Below are 16,269 nucleotides of genomic sequence, written 5' to 3' on the forward strand. Positions count from 1 at the left end.
CCTAACTAGCACTATCAACTTGACCTCTTAGACATACGCAGAACACTCTATCCAACAATAACACAATATACCATATATACTCATATATAAGTAGACCCAAATATCAGCAGAGGGACCTAATTTTACCACAAAAACTGCATTAAAAATGTTCTGAAAAACTTACACAAGTATATATGGTACAGTCTTTTCCAGTTCACATGGAACATTGGTCAGAATTAAAGTTATGTAATACAACAAATCAGACTTTAATAAATTTAAACATGTGCTATTACACGCTATTTTCTTTGATAACACAATGAAATAAGAAATCAACAACAGAAAGATCAAGGAAGTAAAATCAAATACTTGGAAATTGAATAATAATGCTTACAATCTACTGAGTCATTGAAGAAATAAGAAATGAAAACTTAAATTTCTTTTTAAAGAATGAGAACTGCTGGGGGACAGGGGGGTAGGGGAGGTGGGGGGAAGGAAGAGAGTGTTAACAAGCCCAGGGACAAGAGAATAACAAGGGATTCAAAATCAGTGTCAAGGAGGGTATGGGAGGTCTGGCAGGGCTGGATCAAGGGCAATGTAATCGAGAGGAATTCCTAAAACCCAAATGAAGGCAGAACATGATAGTGGGACAAGAGCAAAGTACAAAGAAACAGAGGAAAGAACTAGGAGGCAAAGGTAGTCATAGAGATTTAAATACAGGCATATAAAGATGTAAATATATATACGACATGGGGGAAATAGATCTATGTACATATATTTATAGGTTTAGTATTAAGGAAACATATGGACAGTGGGTCCCTGCTCAACACAAGAATACTTTGGTCTAAGAATTCGGCAGTCTGAGATGCTCACATGCCTAGCACGATCACTGATGACAATGGGTGCACAACCAAATGTGGTGAAGAAAGCTGATAGTGCCCAGCTACCAAAAGATATAGCACCTGAAGTCTTAAAGACCTGAAGATAAACAAGCAGCCATCTAGCTGAGAGACAACAAAACCCACAGGGAAGAAGCACACTGGCCTGTCCCGATTTCATCGCTGAGGACAAAGTGGGCGCATAAGCAAAAGTTGTCAACAAAGCTGATGGTGCCCGGCTATCAAATGATATAACATCAGGCGTCTTAAAGGCTTGAAGACAATCAGGCAGTCATCTAGCTAAGAAACAACAAAGTCCACACAGAAGAAGCATACCAGACTACCCCAACACGAAAGCTGAAGACAAAGTGTGTGCATAGGCAAATGCAGTGAAGAAAGCTGATGGTGTCCAGTTATCAAAATATATAGAATCTGGGGTCCCATATGCTAGAAGATAAACAAGGGGCCATCTAACTGAGAAACAATAAAGCCGCCACATGGAAAATGCACACCAGCCTGTGAGGTGACAAGGTGTCGAAGGGATCAAGTATCAGGCATCAAAGACAAAAAAAAATCATAGCATTGTGAATGAGGGGGAGTGCAGAATGGGGGTCCAGGGCCCATCTGTGGGAAATTGGACATCCCCTTGCAGAAGGGCTGTGGGGAGGTGACAAGCCAGTCAGAGTGCAGTGTAGCAACGATGAAATATACAATTTTCTTCTAGTTCTTAAATGCTTCATCCCCCCCCCCTCCACTAACATGATCCCAATTCTATCTTACATAACTAGCAGGACAAGAAGATGTACACTGGTACAGATGGGAACTGGAAACACAGGGAATCCAGGACAGATGAACCCTCAGGATCAGTGGTGAGAGTGGCAATATCGAGAGGGTGGAAGGTGAGGGAGAAAGGAGGAACAGATGACAAGGTCTACATAAACCTCCTCCCTGGAGGATGGACAGCGGAGAACTGGGTGAGGGAGACATCGGATGGTGTAAGATATGATAAAATAATAATTATTTACAAATTATCAAGGATTCAGGGGGAGGGGGAGGGAGGGAGAAAATGAGGAGCTGATACCAAGGGCTCAAGTAGAAAGCAGGTGTTTTGAGAATGATGATGGCAACATACGTATGAATGTGCTGGACATAAATGATGTATGTACGGATTGTGAAGAGTTGTATGAGCCCCTAATAAAATGATTTTTAAAAAATGAGAACTGCAACATACTAAAAATTAGGGACACAGCAAAAGCAGAACTAAAAGGACAATTTATGGAAATTAATATGCACATCAAAAAAGAACCAAATTTAACATATTAACCCAAAATCTTCAACAATTAGAACAAAGCAGCAAAATAGGCTTTCAGGCACCTGAAGAAATAATAAAGATTGAAGCAAAAATGAATGACTCAGAAAACAAAAAAATTATTAAGACAAGAAGTTGGTTCTTGCTCTTCTGAGTTCTGTAAAAAAAAAATTTATAAAAAGAAGTTGGTTCTTTCAAAGTGTTAACAAAATTGACAAAATACTGGTAAATAACCAAAGAAAAAATAGAAAAGGCGCAAATACCGTAAGAAAATAAACTGAAATCAAAAAGAAAGTAACACAATACCATAAAAGACTATCTATAAAGCCAAGCTCACTGATATTGAGTCAATTCTGACTTATGGCAACCCAATAGGGTAGGGTAGAACTGTCCCTATGGGTGTCCCAGCCTGTTAACTCCTTACTGGCGTAGAAAGCCTCATCTTTCTCCCTCCAAGTGGCTGGTAGTTTTGAACTGCTGACCTTGTTGAGGTTGGCAGCCCAGCATGTAACCACTAAGGCATGTAACCACTAAGGCTCCTCAAAACGGACTGCACCCCAACAAATTTGCAATTCTAAATGATGTCAACAAACATCTAGAAACACATTATTAAAATTAACAGAATGATATAGCAAACCTAACAGACTCATAGCAAAAGAATACGCAGATCATTTAAAAATCCCAACCAGAGGGTTTCACTGAGGAATTCTATCAAGTATTGAGCACAGAGTTGACACCAATTCTACACAGACTGTGACAGAATATAGAAAAGAACTTCACACTAAGCACATTTTTTAGGATTTTCTTTTTTTTAGATTAATCGTTGCTAAGCACATTTTATGAAGCACATATACCCTTATTATCAAAACCAGGAAAATTTGCAGAAAACGCTCATGATCACTGGCTATTCAAGATATGCAAGTCAAAACAACAATGAAATACTACCCCATCCCAGCATTGAGAGCAAAGTTAAAAAAAATTAAAAGTAAATAACAAACACTGAAAGGACTGTAAAGCTATAAAACCACAATGGAAAGCAGTAGGGTGCCCCCTCAAACAACTGAGAAATGTCACATGAACAAACAATCCTTTTACTTGGTGTATACTCCAAAGAAATAAAGATCTTAACACAAACCATTACATGTAGACCATGTTCGCTGCAGTACTATTCACGATAGCAAGAAATGGAAACAACCGAAAAGCCTATCAGTGGAAGAATGGAGAAAGCAACTTTGGTACATACACACAACAGAATGGTGTGCATCGCTAAAGAATAAAACGGCCGGTGTGAAACACGGCCTAGGAGGCTATTGCTACGCGGAGTGAAGCAGGTCAATCACAAGAGAAGAGATACTGTATGAGACCATTGTTATAAAAGAAAAAATCAAGATGGGGAGGCTGGGGGGAAATGGGGAGCTAATAACAAGGAGCACATGGAAAAAGATGTTCTAGAATTAGACAGTGATAATGACTGTACAATACTTCTAGATATGATTGAGCTATTGGATCGTATGATGCTTGGATTGTGTCCCAATAGAATTGTTCATGAGAAATCAAGATAATGGCTGTTCCAGACTGAAGGTTCCCAGTGGCGAGAGGGGAAGAGAAGGAAGGGGAGCAATGGGCTACGGGATGGACAGATGTCAGACAATGTTCTTTAAGAGAAAAAGGAAAAAAAGAGCAGAGAGATAACGTAAGGTAATGGGAAGTTTGAAAAGTTTTAGATTGAACTGTTGAATATAAAATTATCTAAAATACAGATTCCCATCTAATACATAAGAAAAAATTAAAATAATGAGCATGAATGAATTGGAATATAGTATGCTGAATAATGCAACACAGGGGTCCTCAAACTATGGCCCGCGGGCCACATCTAATCTGCCGAGGACATTTATCCGGCCTGCCGGGTGTTTTTGCGGCTGCTGCCTGTCCTGCTTAGCAGCCAACTCATCCCGGGCCCATAGGAATTTGTTCATAGTTTTTTTTAAAACTATAGTCTGGCCCTGCAATGGTCTGAGAGACAGTGAACTGACCCATTAAAAGTTTGAGGACCCCTGCAACAGATGAGTTTAAGTCAAAATAAGTCACACACGAAAGGGCAAATGCTATCCAACCCCATGTTTATGAAATACTCAGAAATGCAAAGAGGTAACAGTGGTTTGGAAACTCATTACCCTCACGTTTAATGCTGACTCACAGTGACCCTACCGGACAGGGGAGAACTATCACTATGGTTCCCGAGACTGTAACTCTCTACAGGACTGGAGAGCCCTTCTTCCTCCCACAGAACGGCTGGTGATTTCAAACTGCTGACCTGGCAGCTAACAGCCCACCTCATCATCACTGTGTCACCACAGCTCCCATCCTGCAGTTACCAGTTGTCAAAACTGTGGCTAAATGAGACACAGCGACTGCTTGCGGGTTCCAAGTTTTTGTTTAGGGAAATGAAAAAAAAATTTAAGCATGGGGAATGGCCATGTTTGCAAAACATGGTAAATGAAATTCATGTCACTGAATTGTACTTTAAAAATGGTTCAAACTAACTGCTATGGGCTCCAGCTCACTCCCCCACCACCTGACTCGCTCCATGGCCAACAGTGAGCGCACCTTCATTCCCTTCAAGCAGCAAGGTGTGCAGCGCGGCAGGTGACATCATCAAGCGCTTTGAGCAGAAGGGCTTCCACCTGGTGGCCATGAAGTTACGGAAGTTCAGGCCTCCGAGGAACACCTGTAGAGGCACGACACTGACCTGAAGGACCACTTGTTCTTCCCAGGGCTGGTAAAGGACACGAACTCGGGACCCATTGTGGCCATGGTCTGGGAGGGGCTGAAGACGGGCCGGATGATGCTGGGGGAGGCCAACCCAGCGGATTCTAAGCCAAGCACCCTCCGAGCGGACTTCTGTATTCAAGCTGGCGGGGACATCACTCAGGGCAGTGATGCGGTCAAAAGCACAGAGAGAGAAATCAGCCACTGGGTTAAGCAGGAGGAACTGGTGCACTACAAGCCTCGTGGCTCTGGCTGGATCGACCAGTAACAGGCGGACAAAGCAGTCCCGTGCCCCTGGGCCCATTGGCACTGTGCCTGTCCTGTGCACACTGTGTCCAGCGGAAGCAGTAGGAAGAAAACTGGCCAATAAAATAAAGCCTTTGGAGATTCGGGGCGAACTAATTGCTCTGGAAAGGATCGCCTTAGAAGGTTCTGGACGGAGCAGGAGAAAAACGTTGGTGCCAATAATTGGACATGTCCCCTTGAGCTAATGGTTATTCATTGGGGAAAAGAAAAAAAGAATTTCTGTTCCCGATCCATTCATTTCTACGTCAATCTTTACCAGCAATTTCTAAACATTATCTTTATTTTTTAATAAATTATTTATTGGGGACTCTTAAGAGTTCTTATAACAATTCATACATAAATTGATCAAGCACTTATACATGTTGTCATCATTTTCAAAACAGCTTGCTTGAGCACTTGGTTATCAGTTTTTCCCCCTCCCTCCCAGGCTACTGAATCAGGGATAAATTATAAATGATTATTTTCACATCTTACACTGCCCACTGTTTCCCTTTGCCCACATTACTGGAGTTCATCCCCATGGGGAAGGGAGGAACTACACAGCGTTCACTGTAGTCGGTTTCCTGTTTCTCCTCCTCCCACCTCCTTCCCCTACCCTCATGGTACCACTACTCTCATTACTGTTCCTCAGGGTTTATTTGTCCTGGATTCCGTGTGTCAAGAGCTCTTATCTGTACCAGTGTACATGGTAGAACCAGGTCATGATAGTCGGGGGGGGGGGGGAGGGGCAGCATTGAAGAACTAGAGGAATGCTGTGTGTCCCGTCAGTGCTGTGCTGCACCCTGGCTCTGTCAGTGCTGTGCTGCACCCTGGCTGGCTCATTCTTTCCTTGTACTTCCTTTTGGTGAGGGAGTGTAAAATTATCTACAGGTGGGCTTTGGGTCTCCACTCCAACCCCCATCATTCGCATCGATATGTTTATTTGGAGCAGTTCTCAACCTTCCAAATGCCACAACCCTTTAGTACAGTTCCTCATGTTGTAGTGACCCCATGTGGGGGCATATCTTCTTGTGGGCAGATCTGCTTGGTGACAGATAAGGAGTGGTGTCTCGGTTCCTAAGACCATCAAAAATCTGGTCTTAGGCTACCCCTGTGAAAGGATCTTTCGCCCCCAAAGGGGTCGCGACCCACAGGTTGAGAACCGCTGGTTTGGCGTCTTCTGATACCTTCTATAGTCAACACCTAGTGATCACGCAGGCTGGTGTGCTTCTTTCATGTGGGTTTTGTTGCTTCCCTGCTAGATGGCAACTTATTTAATTTCAAGCCTTTAAGACCCCCAAACGCTATCTTTTAATAACTGGACACCGTCAGCTTTCTTCACCACATTTGCTTATGCACCCACTTCGACTTCAGCAATCCTGTCAGGAAGGTGAGCATCACAGAATGCCAGGTTATTAGAACAAAGTGAACAAAGCTTTCTTACATTGAGGAAGGACTTGAGTAGAGAGACCCAGTGCCTATCTGCTACCTTAATACTTAACACTTAATATACATAGATCTATATCTCTATCATTACACATTAATGTATTTACATATATGTATGCCCATATTAACACCTCTATAAATGTCCCCAGCCTCCTAGTTCCCTATTTCTCTCTACTTTCCTCCTGTCCCACTATCATGCTCGACCTTCAATTCAACTCCCAGTACTTTCTCTTGGCTACATTGCACTTGATCAAACCCCATCAGGTATTCTAAGCCCCCCTTGTCATTGGACCCAAGTTTCCTGTTGTTCCCCTGTCACTGGGCCTGCTGGGTGGCCCCTCCCTCTCCCCCACCCTACCCCCTCCCATGTCCCCCCAGAGCCATCGGTCCCGCTGTTTTCTCCTCAGGCTTGGTATCCTGTCTATCTTATATAGACAGAAAGAAAGAAAGAGAGAGAGAGAGAGAGAGAGAGAAGGAAGGAGAGAAAGAAAGAAAGAAAATGCAACCCTATAAATAGTTCCAGGTCTGTCTCCTGACCCAGTGTGATCTGGTGAAGTGCCATGTGCTGCCCAGCGGTTCCGAGGTCTATTTTCAGGATTCCTTGCATTATCTTCCTTCTTCATCCCTTTGTTATCAGCTTTTTTCCGCTCCCTCCCCTAACTTTTGCATTCTAACAGCCAGTAATTATCAATGCATCTCAAGTGCACGCTTGATATATATGAGACCGTAGCAGGTGGCAAAAATCTTCAATTTCTTCATCGATGACATTAGTGGTTGGTGTATAAGTTTGAATAATAGTCATATTAGCTGGTCTCCTTATAAGAAAATCATTAAAGAAAAGCCCATCACTGACAGGTTGTACTTCACAATAGATCTTAAACTATTCTTTTTGACAGTAGATGTAACACCGTTACTCTTGTCATTCCTTGGCACTGATGATTGTCCAATTCGAAATCGGTAATGAAATACCAGTCCATTTCAGCTCACTACTGCCTCAGATAACGATCTTCAAGTGTTCCATTTCATTTTTTACGACTTCCAACTTTCCTAGAGTGCTACATCATACATTCCATGTTTAAATCATTAACTGATGTTGCAACTGTTTCTTCCCATTCTGAGTCATGGCCCAACAGTACAGGAAGGTCCCCAAAGATTTCCTCCCGCCATGCCATGGAAGCTAACTGTCCTTTGAGGAGGCAGCTCTTCCCCCAGTGGTATTTTGAGTGCCTTCCAACATGAAGGGCTTACCTCCTGACACTCGATCAGACAATGGTTGCTGCTACTCATAAGGTTTTCACTGACCAAGTTTTTTTTTAGAAGTCCTCCATGGTAGTCATCTCTCTTAATTAGTCCATAGATAGTCCTTATTTAGAAGCTCTGCTAAGATCAAAATCATGCTGGTATTTGAAGCTAAGCCGCCATAAATGTTCTGCTCTGTCCTATCGGGTCAGGATGATGCAAATTTGTCTCAATGGCAATGGGTGTTGTGTAACTATTCACATAAATAGTGATACTTTCATTTCCTAGTATGAGGCCCAGATTATCTTTGTTTTTCTCTTTCATTTGCATGTTTCCAGACAGTAAGCAAAAGAAAGTGACCTTTGACCCAAGTCTTCTGGGAAAAAGGTAGAAGACATACATTTACCTACGAATGAGCTAATATTAAACCCTATCTTTAAAACTAACGTTTGAAATAAGGTTCTAAAACCAAAACTGAATGCATTTGTCCGTCTAGTATCATGTGTCTAGTAACAATTGCATGCATGAGATTGCACTATTGTTAGAGTCAGAGAATTTAAGACCAAGAGGGACCCGAGAGGGTTTCTCAAACGCTGCAGCGTGCAGCCAACTCCAGCCCACTTCCTGTTTTGTACTGCAAACAGCTACGGATGGCTTTCACAGAAGAAAAAGGAAAAGGGAAAACAAGCAACACGAATATTCAAGAACAGTCTTTGTGGACCACGGTGTGGGGAACATTCAGACAGAGATTCTAAACCGGCCATTGCATTTTGCACATGAGGACAAAATGGCACAAAGGACCTGGCTACTCACACACACGGCCACATGGGTACAGGTTTCCTGACTCCTGGCTCACTTCCCAGATGGGGACACAAGCCTGGTGTTGGCCCTCAACAGGTTCAGGTGCATTTCTTATTCTGACAAAGCTTTCTCACTTCGCAGACTATGCTTGGAAACCCACGGGGGAGAGTTCTGCCCTATCCAGTAGGGTTGCCCTGAGTCGAAATAGACTTGAGGACAGTGAGTTTGGCTGAGTTAATAATTTAGAAAACATTAATTTTTGGATAGAATTAATCCTTTTTTTAAAAGTATTTTATTGGGAGTTCGTACAGCTCTTAACACAATCCATACATCCATCCATTGTGTCGATTGTTGCCATCATCATTCTCAAAACATTTGCTTTCTACTTGAGCCCTTGGTATCAGCTCATTTCTCCCCTCCCTTCTCTCCCTCCCTCCCTCATGAACACTTGATAATTTTTTTTTCCATGTCTTATACCGACCGCTGTCTCCCTTCACCCACTTTACTGTTGTCCATCCCCCAGGGAGGACGTTATGTATCGATCATTGTGATCGGTTCCCCCTTTCACGCTCCACCTTTTCCTTACCCTACTAGTATGGCTACTCTCATAATTGGCCCTGAGGGGTTTATCTGTCCTGGATCCCCTGTGTTTCCAGTTCCTATCTGTACCAGTGTACATGCTCTGGTCTAGCCAGATTTGTAAGATAGAACTGGGGTCATGATAGTGGGGGGTGGGGGATGGGGAAGCATTAAAGAACTAGAGGAAAGTTGTATGTTTCACCAGTGTTTTCTTTTAGGATCACCATTTTAAATTAATCAAATAATTATTCTTGATGAAATGTTCTTCTTGCCTATAATGTTTTAAGGTCAAAGATGTAGAAGGAATGGCTCATTTAGACCATCAACATTTTGCAACAATCATCGAGAGTTTAAACAATTAAGTGAAAGGTACCCAATTCCACTCATCAATCTCACTGTGAGTCAGGTAGACATAAATGTGATTGTATATACATATAGGCAATTTCACAAAAAGGTGAAAGCTGCTTCTGAAGAAAGGAATTTATATTTCATTGTTTACCTTTTTATAAAGTTTGAATTCTTCACTATGTACCTTTCTTAATTAAAAGGGGCTATCAAAAAGTCTCCTTTTCACTTTTCTTCACAAACTGAAATCTACACATATTTCTATGAAATTAAAAATAGTGCAGTAAAGGTTTTTATTTTAATTAATTTATTGTGAATTTGATTGGGAGTGAGTTATATTTCAGACCATCAACTTGCAACAGTTTCAAAGGCAGCAAGTTAGATCCTGTTCTAGTAATTTTATGTCTCTAAATCTTTTACCTAATCTGAAATCCAGTAAGGTTTAATTAACTATCTTCATTTACATTTTCCCGTCTATGGCTTTACACCACCTTCTTTGTTACAGAATACCAAGTGGCTTCAGCAACTTCTTCCATAAATCTTAAAATAGCTCGAATTTGGTTACCTTTAGCTTCAACAATATAACTTTTTAAGCTAATATTTTATTACATGATCATTTTTATGCGTTACCTCTTGAAATATGAGGGTAGCCCAGTCACAGCACTAAATTTTATGCTTGTTTATGAGCGGTAAGTCAACCGAACCAAACTTGCGACCCTCAAATGGAGCCCAACTCATGATGACAGAGTAGAATCACGCCAACTGGTTTCTGAGACTCTATCTCCTTATGGGAATAGAAGGCCTCATCCTTCTTCTGTGAAGTAGCTGGTGGATTTGAACTGCTAACCTTGTGTTAGTAGCCCAACTGGTAACCACCTAGACCATGAGGGCTCCTTCTGATAAAAGTAATATAAAACCTACCTGATGCCAGCAAACTCCACCTTCTGGGTGATGTAAGCACATGTGCTGACCTAAGGGAAGAATGAGATTGAGATTCCCCACACTTCAAAGCCATGAAAAATCACAAACAAGATCTCTTTGCTTTCTAATCTCCTTTAACAACCCAGAGAGCTCACTTAACACTAGAGTGACAGGTTGACTCCAATCGGGAACTTGTTGGGGCTCAGTTAACACTAGAGTGACAGGTTGACACCAATGGGAACTTGTTGGGGCAGGTGGTAATAGGAAGTTCTTCAAGTTTGGCAAGTGTAAGGGACACTGACAACCAGGAGGGTAATACGTGGGCAGCACCACAAATACATTACCTATAGTCATTAGAACAGAGTACATTTTCCTTCTCATTTTAGAACAGTGAGCTCTTCCTATCAATTAGAACAAACACTGCATGCAGATTCTACTTATAAGGTATTATTGCTTCATAATACTAAGGAGAATTTTTAGCAGTGGCTGAATGATGACCAGTTGATTTTGCGTGAAACTAAGGAGAATGGGATGAAGGCTTCAGTGAGAGGCAGTGTAACCTAAGAGCCAGCATACAAGGCTCTGTGTTCACAGCCCTGGGTAAACTGCTTGCTAATATGTAGCCTCAGGCAGTCATTTAATTTCCTCAATCTCAGTTTGGGCATCTATGAATTTGTTTTAATATTACCTGTCCACAAAAAGGGGTTAGGAGGAGTAAATGAGATCTGTATCTATGGAAACAATAAAGTACCATTCAAATGGAACGTATTATCCTTTCCAACCCCAAACTAAAGCTCTATAAAATAAAGTTCAAAAAAACCACAAAAGTAAAAGAGAATGGAAAAAAATGCACATACCAAAAAAACATTTACAATAATTGTCTGTAGATGCTTGATTTGTATTCTTCCTGATAGATCTTGTCAATCTTTTACAGTAAGCACACCATGAAAAAATTAGATTTTTGAAAAATCACCTTACCAAACTTTTCTTTAGTCGCCACATATCCCCACGGCCAATATACTGATCCTTAAAGGTTAATTCCACTAGGTCAAGGGTCACATCCTAAAAGAGATAATCAAACATATTCTCCATTATTTTGCCTTTGAGTCAATGGTGACTCATAGCGACCCCCATGTGGGTTTCCGAAACTATAACTATTTACAGGAGTTGGAAGCCCAGTCTTTCTCCCAAGGAGCTGCAGGTGGTTTCCAACTGCCAACATGCAGATCACAGCGCAACTTGTCACTGAGAGTGGAACTGTGTCTCACCAGGGACAATCTAGGAGAATGAGTAAGTCTGCGACAGCTCCTACAGTCTACTACCACTAAAGAACTTAAAAAAAAAAAAAGTATTGGTAGTACTAATCCTCTATTACAGACTTGAATATGACAAAGAAAAACAACATTGAGATTTGTGGCTTTATTTCTCTGAGATCACCTCCATCATTCCCTCTGGTATGATTTTATCGATCATAGCACTGTTTCTAGAACATAAATGAAAATGTAATTTTTATGATTAGGATCCCAATGGAAAATTTAAGATGCCCTGATGGCACCATGATTAAGTACTTGGCGATAATCAAAGATCGGTCGTTTGAGCCCAGGAAGGCAGCAGCCTACTTTTATGACAGCTTTGAAAACCCCATTAGGGCAGTTCCATTCTGTCTTACACGGTCACCATGGGTGGAACCAACTCTACAACGATAGGTTTTGTGTCCAGTTTTTAACAGAAATGCTGACATAGTTTCATACATAGAGACACCTAGATGTATTAGGATGAGCTTTCAAACAAAGGGGATTCCAGTGCAATGGACACCCGACCAAGAAACACAATCACCTCGCTGTCATCTCGTCATGGAGCAGGGGTGCCTGCAGGCTATGCTCTGGGCTGCTAGCTGTGAGGCCAGCAGTTCAAACAACAAGCTACTCCGCAGGAGAAAGACAAGGCTTTCTACTCCCGTGAAGACTGACAGTCTCAGAATCAGTCGCCAGGAGTCAATTCCGACACACAGCTACAATTATGGGATAAATAAGAGTGGAAACTGCCCCGTAGGGTTTCCGAAACTGACCATCTTTACAGGAGCAGAAAGCCTCGTTCTTCTTCGGGAATGACCTTGGAAGCATCTTTATGTCTATCATCTTAACAGGAGACTTAATATCCATGGAAAGGAAAAATAGTTTGTACTACTAACCTAAAGGCCAACTGCTTGAACCAGTCCAGTGAGCCCAAGAAAGAGAGGCCTGGCGATCTACAGGCATGAAAGTTAGTCAAGAAACCCCCACATACCACTGCACTGTAATAAATGGGGTCCCATGATTTGTCACCAACAGAATGACAAAAGGTGTTAACACTATCTACTTATGTAGCAACTCATTATTTCCTTACTGAGCTCATCTTAAGAAAGGCACCGAAAAAAAAAAAAAATAAAATAAAAATAAATAAATAAAAAAAAAAAAGAAAGGCACCGATCAAAGATCATCCAGATACCCCGAAATAAATACATCCAGGACAAAGGCACACCTTCGGGTCGAGGACATTCACATAGACATCTTGATACGGTCTTAACCGGAACACCTGCGTCACTGTCTGGTCCACACTGACAGTTTCTGAAAGAGAAGACACTGTGATCAGGCAGCACATTGTGAAAAAGCAAGTAAGGACATTCTAATGTAAATACTCAGAGCATTCCACAGGCAACGCGGATTGACCTATGTCATGAGCAAGACACACTTTGCAATCCCGGATCGTACGGTTCAGCTAGTTGAGGACTTTTCAGGTGAAACAAGCAAACGAAGAGAGACCTCGGCCTAATCAATTACAGAGGAGAAAAAGGGGAAAAAGTTGAAAGCAACATTAAGAGTGTTCCAAGGGCTGTGAACATTTGAAAGCGGAAAGAGAGTCCTTGTTTGGAGTGACAGGAGAAGAAACAAAGTTTTTTAATAAGTCCTTAAGTCTGTTAAGCAGCAAAGAACATAGAGTGTGGCAGGAGGCCGGCTCTTCTGTGTAGAATAGACGCTCAGCTTTTGTGCTCCCTCCCACAGGGTGAGGGAGTGCAGTGGCGACAGTGGCAGCACCAAGCTCTGCAGCAGCAACCCTTGGCGGCTCAAGTCATGGTGCTTCTTTTGTTGTTGTTGTTAATTTTTATTTTATAAATCATTTTATTGGGGCTTATACAACTCTTATCAGAATCCATACATCCATCATTTGAGTAAAGCACTTAAACATTCGCTGCCCTCATCATTCTCAAAATTCGCCTTCCACTTGGGTTCCTGGAATCAGCTCATTTTCTGTTTTTCCCCCCTCCTCCCTCACTGCTCCTCCACCCCTAATGAACCCTTAATAATTTATAAATTATTATTTTATCTTATCTCACACTGCCTGGCATCTCCCTTCACCCACTTTCCTGTTGCCCATACCCCAGTGAGGAGGTTATATGTAGATTCCCAAGATCGGTTCCTCCTTTCTACACCTCCTTCCCTCCCAGTATTGCCACTCTCAACATTGGTCCTGAGGGGTTCATCTGTCCTAGATTCCCTGTGTTTCCAGATCCCAACTGTACCACTGTGTATCCTCTGGTCTAACCAGGTTTGCAAGGTAGAACTGGGATCATAATGAGGGGTAGGAAGTTTTTAAGAATTAGAGGAAGGTTTTGAGTTTCATTGTTGCTACACTGAACCCTGAATGACTCATCTCCTCTCCACTATCCCTCTGCAAGGGATGTCCAGCTGTCTACAGATGGACTTTGGGTCCCCATCACGCGCTCCCTTCATTCACGATGATATGATTTTTTCCCCCGCCTTTGTTGCTTGAAACCTGGTCCCCTCAGCCCTTCATGATCACACATGTTGGTGTGCTGCTTCCATGCGGGCTTTGTTGCTTCTGGGCTAGATGGCCGCTTGTTTACTTTCAAGCATGGCGCTTCTTAAGACACCAGCAGTAGCGTCACTGTAACCGGAAAAGACACCTTTGAATCCCAGACAATCATAGATTCCAGCCTAGCCCCATGACACGGCTGAGATGAGCTTCCTTCCCAGCAAGCTGCCAGTCGGGTCTGAGGGCTGAAGAAAGCCTAGGGCCCCTGGAAGACGGCCTCGAGGTGGCCCAGCACTTCAGCCCACATGGGTTCACCAGGGACAAAAGCTAAGGCAGGCTCCTCCGAATGGCTGCCAGTACGTGGCTGGGTGGATGCCTCAGACTTCGGCCATCTGCTCTGTGGTCTGGGCTCCCTCCTGGTGGCATTTCTGGGGAACTCAGCAGTCAATCTCTTCTCTCCTTACAGAAGATGCCTTCTCCCAGACAGAATGAATGGTGAAGATGGACCCAAAAGAGTTTCACTTCGATGCCCTGTTGAATCTGGGTGACCTGGAAGTCATGCCAGATGAACTTCTGACCACGTTGGATGGCGCCTGTGATCTCTTTGACCCCCATTAGCCCAGGAGACTAATGATGAAGAGCCCCCAAAGCAGTGAACCCAGTTGGCCAGCTCCAATAAAGTTTGCCCCACGTTGCCCCACAACCTCCTCCAGTCTCTTCCTGAGTCCCTGGGGGCCCAGGCCTCCAGTCCAGGCCACTGTTTGGTCTAGAGCTCAGCAGTAAAGTGGACTTCTCTGAAAGGGACAGAAAGGCTGACCTCCAGCCTTACAGCGCAGTGGTCAAGGAGGAGAATGCCCCCTCAGAAAACGACAGTGACATCTGCATGAACCCAGAGCCCTACCTGGGGTCTCCCCAGCACAGTGGCAACTCTGGGGAGTCCCCAAGTAGCAGCCTGCTGCCTCCACCCGCCACTGGTGGCTCTGCTGGTCCCAAGTCTTACAATCCCCCTCTGGAGAGAAGGCAGCAGCAACAAAGGTCAAAGGAGCGAAACTGGGTACGAAGCTGAAAACGAAGGGGCAGCACAAGACTGCAGCCGCCAAGGACCACCAGAAGAAGCAGGTAGCACAGGAAGCCACAGCCGGTGAGTGCAGGGAACTGGAGAGAAAGAACGAGGCTCTGAAGGAGAGGGGCAGTAGCCTGGCTAAGGAGATCCAGGATCGGAGAGACCTGATCGAGGAAGTGTGCAGAGCCCAGAGGAGGAAGAAGAGCTCCTAAGCAGGGAGGTCAGGAGCTTGGGCTTGTACACTGGCCTGCGCCGGAGTGGAGTTATAAGAATTTTGGAGTCAAAGTTAACAAAAAGAAAAGAGGTGAAGGTAAGAAGGAAACTTAAAAGATGTGCATTACAGCAGTGGTTCTCGACCTTCCTGATGCCGCGACCCTTTCACACAGCTCCTCATGTGGTGGTGACCCCCCCCCAACCATAACATTATTTTCATTGCTACTTCATAACTGTAATCTTGCTACTGTTATGAATCGTCATATAAATATCTGAGATGCAGGATGTGTTTTCATCGTTACAAACTGAACATAATTAAAGCACGGTGATTCATCACAAAACAATATGTATTTAAATATTATGAAGTATTTATTTCTAATGACAAATACATGAAATTTTGTCTTGAAGCCTGGTGTAGCGTGCTTAACAGTCTTCATGTGGGGTACTCGCGTATGCAGGCGTAGCTGCATGTGGCCGGACCCGTCAGGAGACCGATAGAGGGGCGGTGTCTCAGTTCCTAAGACCAGCAGAAATGTGTTTCAGGCAACCCCTGTGAAAGGGTCATTTGACCCCCAAAGGGGTCTCGACTCACAGGTTGAGAACCACTGCATTCTAGCAATCTGAACTAATAG

At 43.2% G+C, this 16,269-nt stretch overlaps 1 protein-coding gene and 1 pseudogene across 6 annotated transcripts in view; one reads left to right on the forward strand and one right to left on the reverse strand.

Moving 5' to 3' along the window:
- DEPDC5 (DEP domain containing 5, GATOR1 subcomplex subunit) overlaps window positions 1–16,269 on the reverse strand; it is a 157,465-nt gene that overhangs the window by 134,414 nt on the left and 6,782 nt on the right. For 5 of the 6 annotated variants that reach the window (XM_075533337.1, XM_075533336.1, XM_075533335.1 and 2 more), the window contains exons 5-7: window positions 13,069–13,154; window positions 11,527–11,610; window positions 10,549–10,598 (exon numbers count right to left, since the gene is read on the reverse strand). In XM_075533337.1, the coding sequence (XP_075389452.1) occupies window positions 10,549–10,598; window positions 11,527–11,610; window positions 13,069–13,154 (220 nt within the window). Of the gene's footprint in view, window positions 1–10,548; window positions 10,599–11,526; window positions 11,611–13,068; window positions 13,155–16,269 lie in introns of those variants that run through there. The other variant, XM_075533338.1, reaches the window with a different exon arrangement.
- LOC142429511 (cyclic AMP-dependent transcription factor ATF-4-like) lies at window positions 13,264–15,636 on the forward strand (annotated as a pseudogene).

The sequence above is a fragment of the Tenrec ecaudatus genome, chromosome 16 (genome assembly GCF_050624435.1).
Source record: "Tenrec ecaudatus isolate mTenEca1 chromosome 16, mTenEca1.hap1, whole genome shotgun sequence".
Classification (NCBI taxonomy): domain Eukaryota; kingdom Metazoa; phylum Chordata; class Mammalia; order Afrosoricida; family Tenrecidae; genus Tenrec; species Tenrec ecaudatus.